The sequence below is a fragment of the Amphibalanus amphitrite genome, unplaced genomic scaffold (genome assembly GCF_019059575.1).
Source record: "Amphibalanus amphitrite isolate SeventyFive unplaced genomic scaffold, NRLGWU_Aamphi_draft 001451F_arrow, whole genome shotgun sequence".
Classification (NCBI taxonomy): Eukaryota; Metazoa; Arthropoda; class Thecostraca; order Balanomorpha; family Balanidae; genus Amphibalanus; species Amphibalanus amphitrite.
In genome coordinates, this window is record NW_024882944.1 from 61,614 (window position 1) to 81,483 (window position 19,870).

The following is a 19,870-nucleotide window of genomic DNA, read 5'->3' on the forward strand; positions in this document are numbered from 1 at the left end:
AAGCGGTTCAGCTCATTACCTTATAACACGCTCCGTTTTTTCATACTTACATACACACTGCATTTGTCCTTGTATAGGACAAAATGACAACTATGCATAAATCCCGTAATGTATTGGTAGTAGTGGTGCCAATTTCATGAAATTTCAATTCCAATTCCGATCCAATTCCAAGAAATTGCCAAGTAGATTTCCAATTTTGTCCAAAGCGGGGGCTATTCCAATTTTTAACGATTTTTGCATTTTTTGCGTAAATTTTAAAAGTGTTTAAAAGCGTTTTAAAGGCCTCCGTTTTAAAATTTTAAATTTTAAAGGCCTTGTGTTCCGATTAATTTCCAAAAAATGTTAAGAATTCCGTCCAAATTCCAAATTGGAATTGGACAAAAATTGGAATTCCAAGAAAAGAAATTCCGATTGGCACCAATAATTGGTAGACCCTTTTGCTGGTGGTAGACGTATAGACAATATACATATAGACATACTGCCCGGAGCATAGGGCGGTGAGTTGCTCGCTTTTTCCGTTGGACGTCGGTAGACGTATAGGTATGACTCACAGCTCGGCACCTAGGACGGTGACTTACTCCCGTCTGCCCCTCAGCCCGTCATGCGTTATCGCTCTATGCCGACGACCTATGAGCGACTGATACGCGTTACCGTCAGTGCCTGCGGCGTGCCATGGGCGGCAGTTTTTAGTGCCATGGCTAGTTTTTAGTGTTCAGTGCTCCCTACATCGAACTACAAACCTGCTAGTCTTCTGTTTGTGCTAGCCTGCTACAGGCGTTCATGACGACTGGTTTTGTTGCTCCTCTGCCTGACCGCTTTAATTGCCCTTGCCAACGAACCGTCTACTCTGACCGACCAAATCGATTCCTTTCACTTCTTTCTTCCCATTGATGGCAGCATCATTCTTTTCTAGACTCGCCTGATTCGCTGGTCTAACTCCGTCCTTAAGCGATTTTCTATCGCTCTTCATTTGGCATCCCTCTCTCTTTCCCTCCCGTCTCCTTCCGGTTCCATCCCGGCGATTATCTCCACTTCCTGCCTGTGATACAGCGACCCTGAGGCCGTCCCGTGGCCTCCCCGGGTTCCCCGACCCCTTCTCCGGCGCTCACGGACGCTGGGCGTCCTTGGTGGGGGCGCCGGCGCCCCGGGCGCCCAGCTGAGCGGCTCCTGACGCCCAGTAGTCTCGCTGAGTTGGTGTGGCAGAACAGTTGAACGGAGTTCGGCGGTGACAGGCGTGCATAACGCTGGAGAGACGCGACTGATACAGGTGAGAGGAGGGAGGGAGGGGGAAGAGAGAGAGAGAGAGAGAGAGAGAGAGAGAGAGAGAGAGAGAGAGAGAGAGAGAGAGAGACTGGGAAGCCATGTAAATGTTTGAGATTGTTTCGTACTTACGACAGTTACGATTACGCTAGTACCTACGGTCCACGGATTGTCCGGGCACTTGCGGCTTTCGTTCTAATGGGAGCCGTTCCTCCTATTGACTCTTGATAAGGTCAGAAAATTTAACTTTTTCTGGTCATCGATATAAAATCCAAGATACCTATGCTTCATGCACTCCGCATAACGTTCATTCATGGCGTTTATAAAGTGGTCGTTTAATGTCCGTGTAACTAGCTATTTCCCTAATTATGGAGGATAGGGGAGGGTGGAGCTATTGTAAGGGCAAAATTGAGCGCGTCAGAGAGTGTGTGGAGCGGCGGGCCGGAGAACCAGAGTGCGCGTTAGGCCAGTCCGCCGTATGTTTGCCTCCGGCGGGAAAGGCGTGCCCGCCGGGTGAAAGGCAGCGGCTGGCCGGCACCTGGGACTCGCGGGCCCGTCTCTCGTGGCATTTGCCAGTGCGGTGTCGTCGGGGCAACACCTTTCGGTAAGCGAACTTTTCCCTCCCCCCCTAAATTAATGCCGCAGCGCCCAGGCGCTGCGGAAGTCCCCGACAAATGTCCTGGATTTCATTTGGCTTTCCGACCCGCCGCAAATAGCGGTGGGCACTGCCGTTTATATCCAGGACAGTCTCACCTAAATTATATTCGTCGGCGCGGCGCGTAGCGTGAATGAGTGTGCGTTTGGAGGTGTGATATGGGTAGTGTGCGTGAGCGTAAGTGTGTGAACCATAAATGCCCCTGGTCTAACGATACGAAAATACAGCGTAATGGAATGTGAGCAAAATATTTCATTGGGGGAATGGCAGATGCCGGGCTGATACACGGTGAACGTGAACGAACAATCATACGGGCCGCTTAGTTTAATACACCCGGGTGGCAGGCGGGCATTGTAGAGTAACTTTGGTTAACGTAATGTCTGTACATGGGGGGAACCAATAAAAGGTTGCAGGTTCCGATGCATGAAACCCCTACATAAAAAATGGTGCATCGGCCGGGAAGTCTTTCCCATCGGAGGTCCGGACGCCCGAAGTGCACCTCCCGCCGCAATCTGTGATGCTCGATGGTAATAATTCCGCTCCCGACATTGGTGTACATCGGCGCCCGGGTGGTAATTGCCGCCTCCGGGCTTTCATTGCCGGTGTTCAGCACAACGGAGGGCCTGGCTCCCCGGGGGAACCCGCCGCATCCCTCCTCCTTTGTCGTAGTGTAGGTCGATGGGAGGTCTGGACAATACCCGGTATTGCAGAGGCGCGCGGGGTCAAAGGGCAACGAGGTGGGCGGCTATTTCCGCTCCCTTGGAGGAGGTTACCGGTCGTGCTGTTCTTACTTTTGGCTTCAATATCTTGTGTAAATCATTGCTTCCGTACTTTTCGTCACGTTCACACGCGTGAATCAGTCCAATTAAGGGGGGCATGGGGGGACAATTTGCCACCGCAATAATGAGATGAGAGATGAGGGCAGTCGGTTCGCGCGAGACCGTCGGAGATCGGGGATGAGATCGACGAAGGTCGGCGGTGCGGAAGAGTTCGCTCGGGCGGAATGGAGTCCGCTTGTACGCGAGATGAGTGCAGTCGCGTCGCCGTCGGTCGCGCGCGAGCGTGCAGGTTCGCCCGGTCGGCGGAATCATAGAGTCCGGTGACGAGCCGTCACCGCTGGGAGTGATGGCGACGAGAAAGTCGTCACCGGTGAGTACCGAGGGCCGCGAAATACCCCGGTATTTCAGTGTTACAGGTGTGGGCGTATGATTGGATCGTTTGGTGTACAGGTATGTTACGGTTGGTGTGATTGAGTTAGTGCGAACAAGGTCATGTGTGGTCACGAAAAGATGCGGAAAATTGAATTTTACTTATTTGTCATCAATTTGCTTTCATGATTAGTAATCAATTTGCTTTCATGATTAGTAATCAATTTGCTTTCATTCATACACCTGATTTAACTATGTAGCAAATTGCTTCATGTGTCGCCTGTCATTCACGCCTCATAATGAGACCATAGAGGCTTTAGACATTTCCTGCAATTGCTTGAACAATCGTTTAGACCACAGGGCATTATATCTATAGTCTTAAGTGCAGTGCATCTTTGCTGTGCATATTAATTGTATCTTAAGATATTAATTGGAATGTCCATGGTTTTACGGGATATATAGGCATAATCGGTGCAGTGGATCGGGGAAATTATGGTTGGGTGTTTTTAAGCGGAGTTTTTAAGCGGGGATGACGATCCCTCCCGTAAAGCCGTGCACTCGGTGCACCTTGTGGCGCTGACGAGTTGCCATTAGGACGGCATCGAGGTTGTGCGTGTTTAAAGCGGGCAAGCTTAGCTCGGCAGCGAAGCCCTGATTAATTATTACCCCACGTTACACCAAGATGAGCCGCACATTCTGGCAGCTGCACCTTTTATATCCGGAACCCGATGTCAAGGTCTGGCGCAAGGCGGTGCACGCCGAGCACATTCTCCTCTTTTTTAATCCAGGGAATGGATTAACGCTTACGGTTCATTGCAATTTCTTCTGATGCAAACGTAAAATGTCTTGTCAAATCTTCAATGTTATGTTCAAAGTAGTTCATTCGTTCGTTCATTCCATGCATTTTTGCGTTGCAATTTTGCTCAAAATGTGGTAGCGATAACTCAACTAAGTTCAGTCACGAACCAGAAACAAGTTCTAAACAGCTTTGATTCCAGGTTTAATGGCAACATTTATTAACCAGAAATTCTTGAATGGAGCGCTGAGTGCTCATTTTAATGTGCCCGCATTTAAATTCCGATGCATTAGTTGGTTTGGTATTTCCAATGTTAAAATTACAGATTATAATTAAATTCATTTAGTAATAACGGAAGAACCCAGTGCCTCTGAACCATTTCATACCGATTCAGTGAGGCGGTATATCTTGAACTATTTTCGGTTTTGCATTGACAAATAATCCGAGGAAATTAATCTCTCAGGATTTTTCAATCCTCTGTAAAATCCTGTCACGCACAGATCATCACTTTGCCGTCAAGTGGAACCTAAATCATCGCTGAAGTAATTTAATTTGTTCTGTATAGAGACGAGCAAAACATGTGTTTATTGGCATTTGCGCTTCTCGAGAGAGGGCCTCTATGTAGTTGGATTTTAATGAGGATATTGGAAAGAGTACTTGAAAATGCACATTAGAGGCAAATACACTTGAATCTACGTGGCGCGGATTCTATCCGTCGCGACTGCACATGATATTTGAGTCTCCAACCGAAGCTGACGGCGATTTACGTTCGGTGGGGCCTGACGCATGATGAACGTTTTAATTCTTTCGGCAATTAGGGAATGTAACGGAGCCCCAGCTAAGGCAAGCTTAGAATTGTCCCGATCATTTTAGGACAGCAGGCGAGACGTGTAGCGGCGCGCGGTGACGCAAAGCCCTACATAGTTGCTGAGTCGACTCCGTTTGGACTGTCGCTCCAGCAAATTCAACAGCACGGGCCTATCCCGAGACTTTCCTGGACGGTTTTAGTCTTGGCGCCGTCGTGCGCTGCCACACCAGTAACGGGTGATTTCATATGATGTATAACATAGCATGTGCCACATTGTCACTTGCCAGTTCTCGCGTGTTGTACAGTGCATGTTGCTGTACAGCACGGGTTAATTTACTGTGAAGCACATGTTGTATTTCATATCATATCATATTCCTGAGCGGTGTGTGGGTGCCCGGTTTAGGCTTCACTATCATTGGCCCGAGGGCAAATCGGATCCGCCAGATTGCCGATATCCACCTGCTCAAGCAGACGGGTTGGATCCGACCCCCGTGCTCCCACACCACGCGCACCTGTCAGCGCCCGGGCCGGCGCCGGACCGAGCAATTATGGTCAAGCCGCCGCGCCGCCCGCGCAAGGGGTGGCAGGTCCGCGGCGGGGCCCTCCCCGACCGTCCCAGAGAAGGGACGCATTCCCATCGTGATGGGATCGCGCCGCCGGCCATGGGATCGAGCCGGTCGCCACGGGTAGGCCACCCACCCGACCGAAGGCGAGAGCCGCCACATGCACGGCCGATCCCAAACGCCTCGGGGCGGGACAACCCGCGCCCCGCAGAGCGAAGGTCCGCCAAGGAGCAGCGGCGAACCGGGCCGATCCGCAATAACAACACCGGAGTCATTGGACTCGCCCGTCGCTGGCCGCCTGCTGCCGAGCACTGCACACCCCAGACGACGGTGGCTTTGTGTTGCCGATTGATTCAAAACCAATGCGGTCATTTTGATGTCTGAACGCTCTTTGATATTGACTAGTACATCATCTTGCGGCCATGCTCCATGACATCCATAATTTTGGAAGATAAGACTTATCGTTCCGAAACGGACCAAAACGAAATAATTGAAACCAAAATCAGTCAATGCGTCACCGAAACCTTCTGATTAATCGATATACGGCGCCATGGCCGCCATCATCCTCCTGGAAAGTTGATAGCAAAAAGCGCCTCTTACGGCAACAATTAGCGTAGGTATAGAAAGGGACATTCTTCATACAAAATGTTCGGTTTCATATTCTCAATGAGTGTCCCGGCCATATTTAGCAAAGTGAGCGATACGCCAAAACGGGTGTCATTCTTATAAATTCGCATTCGAACTGCGTGTGGCGTTCTATAAGTTTTGAACATCGATTCGTAATGCACAATTTGCTCCAGGTTTTGTCAGAGAACTTATTTGTTTTAACGGCAGCATCAGAGCTGAGGCAAAAGAACTCAGTGCGGTACAATAAGTGTATCGTCTGCCAATCAAAATTTAGCATCAGCAGTTCTGGTGATGTTTCAGGAGAACGGTCATTAGTGTTCTCATTTACCCAGCATTAGTTCCTTGGGAATGACTCCAGGCCCGAGCGCAGTCACCTCGGTGTGGTGTCTCCGTCATGGAAAGGCTCAACAGCCCCCGCACCCACACCACAGGTGCCGCCGTCCTCAGTCGGTCGGCAGGATGGGCCGGCGTGCCGCGCCTCGGGCGGCGTCGCTGCGCCGTTCCCCATCACTCGGTGACTAGCCGAGTGAAGTGCGTGCCGCGCGGCGCCGCACTGTGCGTAATCACGGCCGGACCCTCCCTACCGCCACCGGTACCTGATCCGACTGGACTGGCCCCTGGGCCGATTGGACCGGATACCTGGGTCGGTCGGACCGTCAAGTTGGCCGACTGGGCTGCGCACCTGAGCGAGGGGCTAAGGGTGCTTTCACCGGCCTGTGGGAGTTCGGCCGGGTTACTGACCCTCCTGGCCCACCACCATCAAAACAAGTCCACCCTCCGCCGTTCGGCTGGCCAGCCGGTAGAGGGGAGATTTGAAGGCTGGACGGGCCACAGCCGGCTCGACCTATATTTGCGTACGTTTATTTAGGAGCGCTCTGCGACGCGAGCAAATGTATCATATAACCGTACACATTGGATGGAGATGACTAAAGCAATTTAACTGTTGGGGGAAAACGATTAGGGGAAGTTTTCGTTCAGATTGATAACTTTTGCCGGAGGAGTTTGACGCCCATTTGAATTTCAACCGCTCATTTATATTATTCCGATCTTTTCGCGCACGAACACGGGAGTGAATGGAGCCTCCGCGCGGCCTGGCCGTCTGGGATCCGGGTAGGTCCCTAACTCAGCCTGCCAGTGCCAAACAGCCCTCCCCTCCGCCGTCCGGCTGATCACCCGCCGGAGGGGTGGCCTCTAAGGTGCTGGGAGTGAGGGAGGCACCTCGCCCCAGATCTATGAGGCAGCGTGGCAGTGCTGCCATTGGCTATTCTCCCCGAGGGGAGGATGGCGCAATGGGACGCTGACTGCCGAGGAGTGAACAATATTGAGTGGTATGTTGAGTGCGAATCAATGGTAGTGGAAGTAGGGTGATGTGTTAGGTATGAATTCGATGTGTATCAATAGGTGTAGGCATGTGAATGTAGAATTAGAATGCGCCGCGCGCCGCGAGAGACAAAGAGGAACGTGCGATCAGGAATCGCGCGCTAGAGAGACGCGCGACGAGGGATCGCGCGCGAGAGAAAGAGAAAGAGAAGATAGGAGTCGCGCGACGAGGAGACGTGCGAAAGGCATCGCGCGGAAGGCGTCGCGTGAGCTAGGCAGAATGAGCGCGAAAGGAGGTAGGTACTCGCGCGGTAAGAGAATCGCGCAATGGAATTGCGCGGTCGACGAGCGTGGTCCGACGATGTGTCGTCGGAAAAAGAGAGGAGGAGAGAGGGGCGCGCCGGCGCATCGCGCCGGCGTTTCGGCCGCGACGTCCGAGGAGTGGGCGGCCGCCGCGCCGTGGGTCGTGGGGAGGGACGGGGCTGGGGAGGACAGGGCAGGTGTTTGATTGTGTTTGTCCGGGCACTGGGGAGGGATGGGTCTCGGGCTGGGGAGGGAATGTGTTTGCGCGGGTGTGGGACGGGGACAATGACCGGGGTTTGGGAGTATGACCGGGGGAGGACACTTAAATGACTAGGGAGAACCGACGAGCGGCGGACGCGTGGGAAGGAGGACGTGAGGGGAGCGAATGGACTGACGAGACCATGACTGGGGTGAATGAGCGTATGGGGATGGGGAGACATGATTGAGGTGAAGGAGCAATGGATTGTGAGTGAGTGAATGAATGGGGGAACATGGCCGAGGGAACGATAGAAGCGGATTGCCTGAGTGGAATAGAATAGAGAGATGTGTTGGGAAAACAGATGCAACAAAAGGGAAGGGACAAGGAGACATTGGCCTCGAATTCCTGAGCGAGCAAAGGCGTGTCGGGAGCGGACTTTCCAACCGCCCAACCTAGACATTTAACCTAATTACACGCATTTGCCCCGTACCCTCAGGTATTCCCGGTCAATGTCTTTGACGCATGGACGGGCATATGCATGAGAGTGGAGAGGCAAGGTGGAGGAGCAGGGAAGTGGAGGAGCAGAATGAGTGAATGAGTGAGATGGAGAGAGAGAGAGAGAGAGAGAGAGAGAGAGAGAGAGAGAGAGAGAGAGAGAGAGAGAGAGAGAGAGACCACCAATTAACATACCTAAGTGGTGGATAGTCGGGCATTGGGCCCGATTTGGGTTATGCCTGTTCTTTCGACTATGGGTAGATCAGTTCCTGGCGGACTGGTTCGAGGTTTCGCTATCACTAATAAAAAAACCCACATTCCATTCAAAATTTATCGGACGGTGATTAAGTTATGAAAGTTTCCCACAGTATCGTGATGTTTCGAGTATAAAAAGGTTAAATAATCATGTTTCATGAGCACCTGGGAGTTAAATTTGTCGATTATCGTAACCATGTGTGCTGCTGAGTGCCGCGATGTATGTGTGTGTATGCCGCGATGTATGTGTATTGTGTATGTATGTGTATCGTAAGGGCGGAATGATGAGGGGAGGGGAGGACCCTGCCCAGTGCCCGCCCACAGCCACGTCGCCCAATTCGCCAGCGCCCAGCCGCCAGCATGGAGCCACCGGCGAACAGCTGACCTCGGCGGTACGACCGGGTGGTGGTGCTCCGCTGTCCAGCTCGCCGCGCGGGCCATCAGCCACTCCGCCGCTCCCCGCGACGGCAAGTGCCGTGGCAAGTCGGGGGCGGTTGCGCTCGGTCGCCGCCCCGCCGTTCCAGCCGTCTGCCCAGCTGCCCGGACCCCGCGGCGTTCAAGAGCTGCGGCAGTACGGGCGGCTGCGCTCGGTCGCCGCTCCGCCGCTCCAGCCGTCTGCGCGGCTGCCCGGAAGCCGCGGCGCACAGGAGCCGCGGCGGTACGGGCGGCTGCGCTTGGCTGCCCACCCCGCCGCGCGCAGCATTCAAGAGCCGTGGCGGGAGGGACGACGCTCTACCGCCCATCTCGCTGCGCAAAATGCCCGCTGCCCCGCGCCGATCCCCGCGGCCACTACTGCCGCGCCAGCTCGGGGCGGCGGCACTCGCCCATGGACCTCCGCCCGCCCGCCTCCAGCGACGATAACGCCCGCGGCAGGACGGGAGCGGCGGCGCTCATACGGCCATCAGGCCGGGCTATCCGCCAGCCGTCCCGTCCAGCCCCCGGCAGTACGGCGGGCGGCGGAGCTCGGCCCGTCTCACCACGCGCCGGTCAGCAGCCTGCGGCCGCCCCACTGGAAACCGCGGCGCCAATGGCCGCGGCGGTACAGTGTGTGACGGCGGCCGGGCCGGTCGACCTGACGGCCCCGCCGGCTCTGCACGGGCTGGGATACAGCCGAACCACCTGTCGACAGCCGCCCGATCCAGCCAACTAGCGGCCCGGGTATCCGCGGCAGCATATGGTCGGGCGGCAGCTTCAGGTGCCGGCCGTGCAGAGGCGCCACATGACAGCTCCCGGGGGTCGACGCCCTCCACCGGTGGCGTACCCAGCTGGCGGCAGCGTGACAGGCGGCGGGCACGGCGCACCACCCGCGCACATGAACCGCCGCCGTCGCCGCCGCCACCGCCACCTGGTGGCGCGACCCCGGGACGCCTGGCGGGAGCCGTCCAACTCTGAGGCGGGCTTGGCAGAAGGAGACGGTCGCAACGACACCTAGCGGCGCGCGAGCACGCACCCTACAAGCGGGGGCACCGACTGCCGCCCAAGAAGCCCCGGATTGCGGCGGTGGTGCTGAGATAGAGTGCGGTCGCCCAGGGAGGCGGCCGCCCACCAAGGTGTCCACCGTCCGCGAACACCGGCTATGGGCGGTAGCGTGCGCTACCGGCTGAGCATCGCGCGCGTGTGCTACCAGTCCAGGCGACCTCCAACCAAGGACCAGTTCATGGCGAGGGGTCGAGGGCCAGAAGAGCGAGGCGATACGGGCGAGCGTGGGAAGGAAGAGCTGGCAACGGATCGGTGCTGCGAAAAATGCGGGCAGCAGGAGAAGGGCTTGGCAGGAGGGTGGCAGGCGGAATGAACAATGGGGCGATGAGCGGGAGCGTGGGCAGGGCGACCGTGCATGTAAGGCGTGGGGCGGGTGTCTGTAGAATGTATGTAAGATGTCTGTAGAATGTATGTAGGATGTCTGTAGAATGTATGTCGCATGTGTTGTGTAGCCTGTAGGTATAATGATTGTCAAGCGCGAATGAGATAGTGGAAAGGTTCTCACCCGGGGGAGTAAGGGGACCCTTTTTCACCGTCCGTGGGAGGGAGAATTATTATGTAAGGGCAAAATTGAGCGCGTCAGAGAGTGTGTGGAGCGGCGGGCCGGAGAACCAGAGTGCGCGTTAGGCCAGTCCGCCGTATGTTTGCCTCCGGCGGGAAAGGCGTGCCCGCCGGGTGAAAGGCAGCGGCTGGCCGGCACCTGGGACTCGCGGGCCCGTCTCTCGTGGCATTTGCCAGTGCGGTGTCGTCGGGGCAACACCTTTCGGTAAGCGAACTTTTCCCTCCCCCCCTAAATTAATGCCGCAGCGCCCAGGCGCTGCGGAAGTCCCCGACAAATGTCCTGGATTTCATTTGGCTTTCCGACCCGCCGCAAATAGCGGTGGGCACTGCCGTTTATATCCAGGACAGTCTCACCTAAATTATATTCGTCGGCGCGGCGCGTAGCGTGAATGAGTGTGCGTTTGGAGGTGTGATATGGGTAGTGTGCGTGAGCGTAAGTGTGTGAACCATAAATGCCCCTGGTCTAACGATACGAAAATACAGCGTAATGGAATGTGAGCAAAATATTTCATTGGGGGAATGGCAGATGCCGGGCTGATACACGGTGAACGTGAACGAACAATCATACGGGCCGCTTAGTTTAATACACCCGGGTGGCAGGCGGGCATTGTAGAGTAACTTTGGTTAACGTAATGTCTGTACATGGGGGGAACCAATAAAAGGTTGCAGGTATATCCAGGACAGTCTCACCTAAATTATATTCGTCGGCGCGGCGCGTAGCGTGAATGAGTGTGCGTTTGGAGGTGTGATATGGGTAGTGTGCGTGAGCGTAAGTGTGTGAACCATAAATGCCCCTGGTCTAACGATACGAAAATACAGCGTAATGGAATGTGAGCAAAATATTTCATTGGGGGAATGGCAGATGCCGGGCTGATACACGGTGAACGTGAACGAACAATCATACGGGCCGCTTAGTTTAATACACCCGGGTGGCAGGCGGGCATTGTAGAGTAACTTTGGTTAACGTAATGTCTGTACATGGGGGGAACCAATAAAAGGTTGCAGGTTCCGATGCATGAAACCCCTACACTATTAGTACTTTTTATTCTGCACTAAGTGTGCAAATTATGCAACGAAATTGTACCAAATTTAGTCACATGCTAGCTTGATTCATTTAGAAAGCACATGCAATTTATCGTTTATGTATGGCTGTTCACTTTTATGTGAAAGACAAACCATAGCAAAATTTTCGGGGTAAGTTGAAAATTGTAGGATAACCGGTACCTAAGCTGACGGATGATGTCGGGTAGCATGTCACACTTTCTTTTTCGCGGTCTCTTGATAATGTTAACGATAATTAACCATCTTATCGCAACCGATCGTCTAAGTCTCACTCTCCCTTGTGGTAAACACTAAACATGTTTTCCTTCTAGAACAATATCTAAAGCACAACCCCTTGCTGCACTTCACAGGCGTGAAAAGGCTCATCTACCATGGCTCAACCTCTTGGTACATTTATCTTTCCTGGAACGCTAGAGGCACCATGCATTGCCGAACTAACGTACTAGGGTCGGCGTTTGTGCATGAAATTCACGCCGAGGTTAAATGGTGCACGCTATATGTAAGCATGCTTGGGCGGTCATGTTTCAACATAGGTACCCGGCTCTGCGGTGGCCGACTGTCACACGGTTGAACTCAAATGTTTGGAAACATGAGAGAAGGCTAGCGCTTTTCACTTGACAATCCTCCAAAAGAAAATAACGTTTAATATTGTGAACATACTCGTACATTCAGCTTTCTAGCACGAATAGTGTTGCCGAAAGTCATCCCAAAGTATTGACCAACAAAAAATTATTTTGCAGTTATGAATTATCCCCAGTGCTCCTACATAGCGACTTAACCCTCGCCCATATAGGGGGGGTCGAACGGACCCCCCCCTCAGTTTTTGGCGAATAACTCGCGTAAAAAGCGGCCGATCGCGACGAAACTTTCAGTACCCTCGAGTTGATCGATTTTACACCTACCCTGAAAATTTCATGACCCTGACCCAAATGACCTTTGACCTGTGACCTACTTTTCGAGACAATGTTTGGCCGGAATCGCGGTTCGGCGTATGTCGGCTCGCATTAGCGGCGCGTTTGCAGTCTTTTCGTGGTTTCAAGCGTTCAAACATCTGAAATGATGTTGGTCCCATGCGTTAGGGTGGGTGTCAAGGTCACCTGAAGGTCAGGTCAGGTCATTGACCTTTGATTACCTCGGCTCACTTTTTCGAGTTTTACATGTTTCTCGGCCTGTTTTTTTTGGAGCTGAATTCGAATTAAACAACCATATGAACGTTTACGAAGTAGTTTTGGTGCCTTCGTAACATGTTACTAAGCTGTCAGAGGCGGTTGACACCTACTACGAATACCCGGCAGGACCCCTACTGGTTGACCTGACCTGACCTGACCTGACCCGACCTGACCTAAATGCATGAAGACATCATCTGTGATCAAAACTAACATGATATTTGTGATCAGCACCCCGAAAACCCTCATAGCAGCCACACCTTACGACATTCTAACAGGTCCCGATTTTCCCGACTTTTGGGTCATTGACCTGACCTGCAAGGTCAACCAATGGCCTAGGACCTTAAAATTGGGTATCTTTGGCTTCCTCTCGTCACGGGCAACACGCTCGTTTTTTTCCGCGAAGCTCTAGCTCGATCAGGGGCGAAACGGCAAGGGGGGGTCCAACGGGACCCCCCCCCCCCCTTATACGTTCGCGGCTGGAAAAACACCAATACGGGCGAGGGTTAACCTACCTATACCTACCGCTGTAACAGACCCCTGTGCCTACCCCTGTAACTACCCAAGCGATACCCCCGTAACAGACAGCCCTACTCTCCCTTACTCACTTTTTCTTGAAGTGAGATCGCTTGACCTGACCTGGTGACCTGATCTTGAATGATGAGTCTGAATCTCTCCAAACGCATAATGCGTAAAAATTGAAGTCGAAGGTCATTTAATGCCATGGGATAAATTAAATTCGGTGAGTCAGGAGACGGAGAGGTCACCATGAACTTCTCAAGGGCTGGCGAATCAAGTGATATGGAGGTAACACGACCATTTTTGGTCAACTTTCTAACCTGACTGGATTTTATCTTACTTTGACCCGAGATTTTCAATTAGAGGCGAATTGCAGACGTGAACGTCTTTCCTCTCGATACCTATGCAGAAAACCTCTTGGCCGGTGGACGGTGGTTACCCATCCTCATTCTAAATCAGTGATTACTGATAGGTCCCTGTTTGGAGTAATCGTTCACCTCACCAGACAACCGGGGGACAGTGGAGCTCCAACAGTAAAGATCCCTCCGAGTAGACCAATTTGAGCGCCTTGGCGACCTTCTGAGCGGCTACTTGGCGAGTTGAGCGGCTGGGCGATCGTTTGAGCAATTGGGTAACCCATCCCACCAAAAAGTTCGAGTCTTGCGACTACTGACGAATCTCAACGGGACAGCAAACATGAAACAGCCTTCAGGCCCTTGAGCTGCACGATATCGTCCGAGTGCGTCATGCATCATGAGAATTGAGAACATCCCGTCAGTGTTGATGCTGATATGACAATATCGAGTGCCGTTGAACTGAGCCGCATTATTGTGATAAGAGATAAATAAATATAGTTGATTTGCACAGATCACAACTCAGAGTTCGAACACAAAGTGGTATCATAACAGTCAATACTGGCTGCTGACTTAGCCTAACTAAGCCTGAAGGTTGAGCTGAGTCAGCTCTTAAATCGGTAAAAAATAAAACCGAACATTAGCTATGTTTTCAATATGGTCGATAATCGATGCCCACCTATTGCAAATGATACCTCACTTTTACAAGCACTGCTAAAATGACAACGGGCAAAATGCCAAAACGTCACACCAACCACTGTCCACTATCCTGAACGATCGCCGTAGTTGCTAAAATGCTAGATGTGATGCAAGCGGAATGTGGATTCTGATGACACTTGTTTGCAAACTTTCGAACGCCTTTTACCTCTTCTTGTCGCTAGATGACCCAGGGGCAGAGTTAACCCTCCCCCACCTCGTTGCGTTATGCTCTATCGGCAGCAATCCGCAGCTCAGTGTTATGTCGCCAATTGTAAAAACAAAGACAATGCACGATCAGGGATAGGACCTTCTGTCTTTCTACCCCATGTCTCATCCAGAGACTGAAGAAACAATACCGACTGATAGCAACCTACTTTGTCAACAAATTAATAGCGCGCTAATGTGCAAAACATTGCCGATTACAGAAGTGTGTCATGATGAGAACTAATCTGCGATAAAACCTTATCGCATGTCGCATATCTGATGTCTTATAAAACGGTAGCGAAGAAAACAAAGCATCAGACAAAGCCCTCTTAGAAATGACACAGTATGGGATTTTGTTATTCAACAAAGAAAAAGCTGAGATGATGCGAGTAATATCTCCTCGAACACTTATGCCTATGTAGTCGGCGGTTTGCCTAGCTTACCTCGCTATTTTGCTTGTATTATGCCTAGCAGCCCACATGTCTTATTTACCGGGATTCGGGATGCGCATATGGCATATTCTAACTAATGTTGATTGGTGACCTAACCGTTTTATCTTTTTATGTGCATTGCAATTATACCTACCTATGCTAAGCATTTAGCATTATTGAAGCAGGAATTGAATATTCGCCAAATTCAGGGTCATATACAGAACAAAAAATCACGTGATTTCTTTCAGGGTGTCATCGCGTCCGCTGATTGGTCGCCTCGCCGGCTGACCCGGTCAAGGTCGGCGGTGCACGGCCAGGTCACGTGATCACAATGCCGTCACAACTGCGACTGCGATGGAGCAAGTTCGGTCTCACCCACCACCGACCGGCCAGCTTCGGAACAGCCCAGGTAACCACCGTGAATAGCGTGAGCGTGTTAAATCACCGCCTATTTGTTTATAAATGCATGGGGGTATTTCGTAAATGGAGTGGGGTGAACTGTAAAAAGGACGTTTTTTATTGTTTTTAATTTCACGGGACATCGTCCATCGAAATATGAGTGAAAATTGTGTTAGGTAGGTATAGGTAAGTGTGTGTACCTATACCTACTTGAAGGATCTGTCTCAAAAATGCGACAGAGTTCTATGATTCTACATATGTAGGTTTACTGCTTCAAAGCTTGCCCTGAATAATGGTTAGATATCTGGGTTAGACTGTCATTCACTGATTGGGCCGTGGTGCTCACAATCCCAGCAGCAACCTGAACATCTGCCCTCCCCACCCGTCTAACCACAAATCTCCCCCACAGTGGCAGAAACGTGAGACGGTCAGCGTCCCGTACCTCCTCTACCGTCTTCTGGTCTTCTGCTTCTTCTGGGGCTTCTTCGTGGCTCTGATCGTGACGTCGACGCCCGACGTCAGGCCCTACCTCATGATCTACCTCACCGTGTGGACGTACATGACGGCCATGCTGGATGTGGCGCTTCAGCTGGCGGCCTCCTGTACCGTGGCCTTCAGACATCACTACGGTAGTAGAAAGGGAGTCACTAGGGTCGTTATAATTAGCGGTAGTAATCAGAATCTGAAGTGCCGTCAGTTTTGGTTTTATTTTTTAAACCTTTTTTCAACAATGAGCCGAGTAGTTATGAACTTCAAAACATCGGTTAATGAAATGCACGTCCCGGATGGTCAGGACTTTGTATTAGGACTATTGTGCTTACGCAGCGTGTGAATGGGATCAATCACTTCTTGTTACGGATAGGTAACCATCTGTGGTTATGATTTTATTAATAAACTAGAGGGACAGCATTACGCGCAGCGTAAAGAGGGACAGCATTACGTGCAGCGTAAAGAGGGACAGCATTACGTGCAGCGTAATAAATCAATTTTCATTAAAATCGGCCCAGTAGCGGCCGAGTTATGGCCAGAATAAATTTGGCGTCTCCTCCTGGCCGGCGGTGCCCTGTTCCGGTATTCATTGCCAAAGGTCAGTGACCTTCCGGCTCTGATTTTGCTCAGTTTTCGCAGCGAACAATCTGAGCCTACGGCGCGTGCCGTCTGCTCGAAACCGGCCGCGGCCCAAAATCCCACAAAGATGCGCCCGCCACGTGCAAACCACCGAACCCACCCCCTCCAAAATTTAATACAACAAACAGATGCACGCGTCCGACTAAAGTCGAAAATTTCACCCCCGTAGCCCGCACTGTTCCGGAGCAATAGCCCGCCAAGCGTGACTGACGCGTTACATACATACATACATACATACGTACAGACGTTTTGATTTTTATATATGTAACTAGATGGACAGCATTACGCGCAGCGTAAAGAGGGACAGCATTACGCGCAGCGTAATAAACTAAGTTTCATAAAAATCGGCCCAGTAGCGGCCGAGTTATGGCCAGAATAAATTTAGCGTCTCCTCCTGGCCGGCGGTGCTCTGTTCCGGTATTCATTGCCAAAGGTCAGTGACCTGCCGGCTCTGATTTCCCTCAGTTTTGCAGCGAAGAAACTGAGCCTAAGGCGCGTGCCGTCTGCTCGGCGCCGGCCGCGGCCCAAAATCCCGCAAAGATGCGCCCGCCACGTGCAAACCGGCGAGTGCACCCCCACCAAAATTTAATACGACAAACAGATGCACGCGTCCGACTTATGTCCAAAATTCCACCCCCGTAGCCCGCACCGTTCCGGAGCAATAGCCCGCCAAGCGTGACTGACGCGTTACATACATACATACATACATACATACATACGTACAGACGTTTTGATTTTTATATATGGGACTAGGTGTCCAGCGTTACGCGCAGCGTAATATATCAGTTTTCATTAAAATCGGCCCAGAAGCGGCCGAGTTATTGCCAGAATAAATTTGGCGTCTCCTCCTGGCCGGCGGTGCTCTGTTCCGGTATTCATTGCCAAAGGTCAGTGACCTGCCGGCTCTGATTTCCCTCAGTTTTGCAGCGAACAATCTGAGCCTAGGGCGCGTGCTCTCTGATCGGCGCCGGCCGCGGCCCAAAATCCCGCAAAGATGCGCCCGCCACGTGCAAACCGCCGAGCGCACCCCCTCCAAAATTTAATACAACAAACAGATGCACGTGTCCGACTTGCGCCCAAAATTTCACCCCCGTAGCCCGCACCGTTCCAGAGCAATAGCCCGCCAAGCGTGACTGACGCGTTACATACATACATACATACATACATACATACGTACAGACGTTTTGATTTTTATATATGTAATATACGATAAACCGTTCTAGGGGTGTGCCATAGACCCCTTTAAACAGGGGTCTGTTTAAAGGGGTCTATGGGTGTGCCAATTTTTTATCGATCTATGAGTGACTCAGCTGTTTGTGTGCTTTAGGAATAAAGCCCGTTTGTCCACCGCTGCTGTACAAGACCCACTGGGTGATTGTGAATATTTCCCACACAATGGAGCCGTTCGTCACTATTCTCTACTGGTCTACTGTGTTTCCCCAGCTCAGCGGTAGGTGGCACCACTGTCGTCGCTTGGTTCCTTGTCTCATGTATGTGTGAACTTTGATTCAGATGGTAACTTTGCACTCGTAAACTGGGGTGACCTTATTCACAGATTTCTCACTCATTGTGTAAAAAGTTTGTCGTTCGTTGTGTGCACACATATTCGTCACTGATAGCCAAGTGAAAATGTTGAAGTCTGAGTGGCATTCCTCGATGAACGGTTGGAACGGTAATTGAACGAAATAAGTCCTTTTTCTCACGTGTTTTGGATGGAAGCGATAGAACGATCGATTTTTACAATTAAATTCGGAAACTTTTTATTACTCGGATTATTCGCCATGACTGAGAATTGAATTGCTCAATATCTCTAAAAACATTTACCTAATGGCAAACTTCTATGTCACTTATTATTTCACGGTCGTTCTGCTCTTAATAATATTAGATTAATAATTCACCGTTAATGAATGAATCAGACTGCAGGTAAAAACGTTTTTCCACCGACTTATTTGACGCTCTTTCTCTCTCTCTCTCCTCCCACAGTCGCCGTCAACTACACCGATCTCCACCTTCACCTGTTCACAACCATCTACGCCATCATGGACTTGCTAATCCACGGCAGTCCTCGGCGCTACCATCACGTTCTCTACCCGCTCAGCTTCGCCTTGACCTACCTCTTCTTCACCATCATCTACTACTTTTGTGGAGGAGTTGGACCCGACGGCAGCACTGCCATCTACCCCATCCTGGACTGGGCGAAGCCGGGTCTGACGATAGGGGTAGCGGTTGGTGCGGTGTTGGTGATTTTTATCCTTCATGGTGTTACGTGGGGGTTGGTGAAGTTGCGACAGAAGATGCATGGAAGGTGGCATGGGGATAAGAGTGCAGAGGTGGTGATGGTTGAGAGTCCCGAGGTAACGCAAGATGGAGGAGAGAATGGAAACGGGATGAAGAGAGATGAGAGTGGAGAAGGAGTGGGAAAGGAAGAGGATAGTGGGAAGGGTGGTACGGATAGGACGGAGGGCGTCTTAGAGCAGGAAGAGGGTAACGTCCAGACGAGGGAAAATGATGCTGAGAAGGGACAGAGCGATGACGTGAAGAAGGCGAGAGAGGGCTTCGAGAACACAGGATGTGACGTTGACAACGAATAAGAAGAGAAGGGAACGAAAAAGAGAAGAAGAGAAGGTTAACGTTTTGCTCACAATGAGTCAGGTGGCGCTGTTTGAAAAGACAAAGACCTCGTTATTTGTGAAGCTCAGGAACTAAGAACAGGTGGCTTCGAGGATGAATTATTTAAACCTAAGCGACTCTTTGACCTTAGATTGTTGAGTGGCAGTCTGCAGGCCTACATTAGGTAATCAAAATATGGAACAGAAAGCCAAGTATGATGCTTCATCAAAGGCACACTGCCTCCGTTTGTATAGTAAGTGTTTTACGTCTATTCACCTTTATGACATGTCGTTTATATTATGACGTGTCAGGATTATTGGAATACTTTGGTGAAGTGATGACGTTGTGATCATTAGAATTTACATTGTGAACTTGGTTCGAATACTGGCAATTGTAATCGTATTCTCATAGGCGACGTATGTGTATGTCATAGCCAGCAGGTGACTTTCTTACGATAATTTTGTACACATGGGGCGGCTATTTAGCTACAGGCCACTTCCATACGGATGTTGTGTTTGCATGAGCTTGCATTGCATATTCCTTGGAGTTTTATCTTTCATCTAGGGAGTGTGACAACGTGTTTGGATATTTATATGTACGCTATAGTAGACATCGTTATATTCCGAGCTAGGTCCGAAACTGTATTTAGTTTAGTTAAGCCACTGTTTGTCTGTTTTGTCTGCAATCTACCTCACACAGTGCGACATTGAGGGACACATTGTCTATACAATTTCTGAATGTGTAGGTATGTAAGATATATCGTGTATGCCTCATGGGGATTTTCGTTATAATGCAATACATGACATTTAAGCGTTGTGTGGTTTTGAAAC

General features: G+C 51.2%; 2 protein-coding genes across 2 annotated transcripts; both read left to right on the forward strand.

Moving 5' to 3' along the window:
- The first annotated feature begins 1,029 nt into the window (after nucleotides 1–1,029).
- On the forward strand, nucleotides 1,030–19,870 carry LOC122373163 (protein rolling stone-like). The gene is made up of 5 exons (XM_043350989.1): nucleotides 1,030–1,267; nucleotides 15,152–15,312; nucleotides 15,712–15,931; nucleotides 17,758–17,880; nucleotides 18,414–19,870. The coding sequence occupies exons 2-5, from the start codon at nucleotides 15,235–15,237 to the stop codon at nucleotides 19,019–19,021; spliced, it is 1,029 nt and encodes a 342-aa protein (XP_043206924.1). The 5' UTR covers nucleotides 1,030–1,267; nucleotides 15,152–15,234; the 3' UTR covers nucleotides 19,022–19,870.
- Nucleotides 8,714–9,579, forward strand: LOC122373161 (early nodulin-like protein 2). The gene is made up of 2 exons (XM_043350987.1): nucleotides 8,714–9,087; nucleotides 9,282–9,579. The coding sequence occupies exons 1-2, from the start codon at nucleotides 8,714–8,716 to the stop codon at nucleotides 9,577–9,579; spliced, it is 672 nt and encodes a 223-aa protein (XP_043206922.1).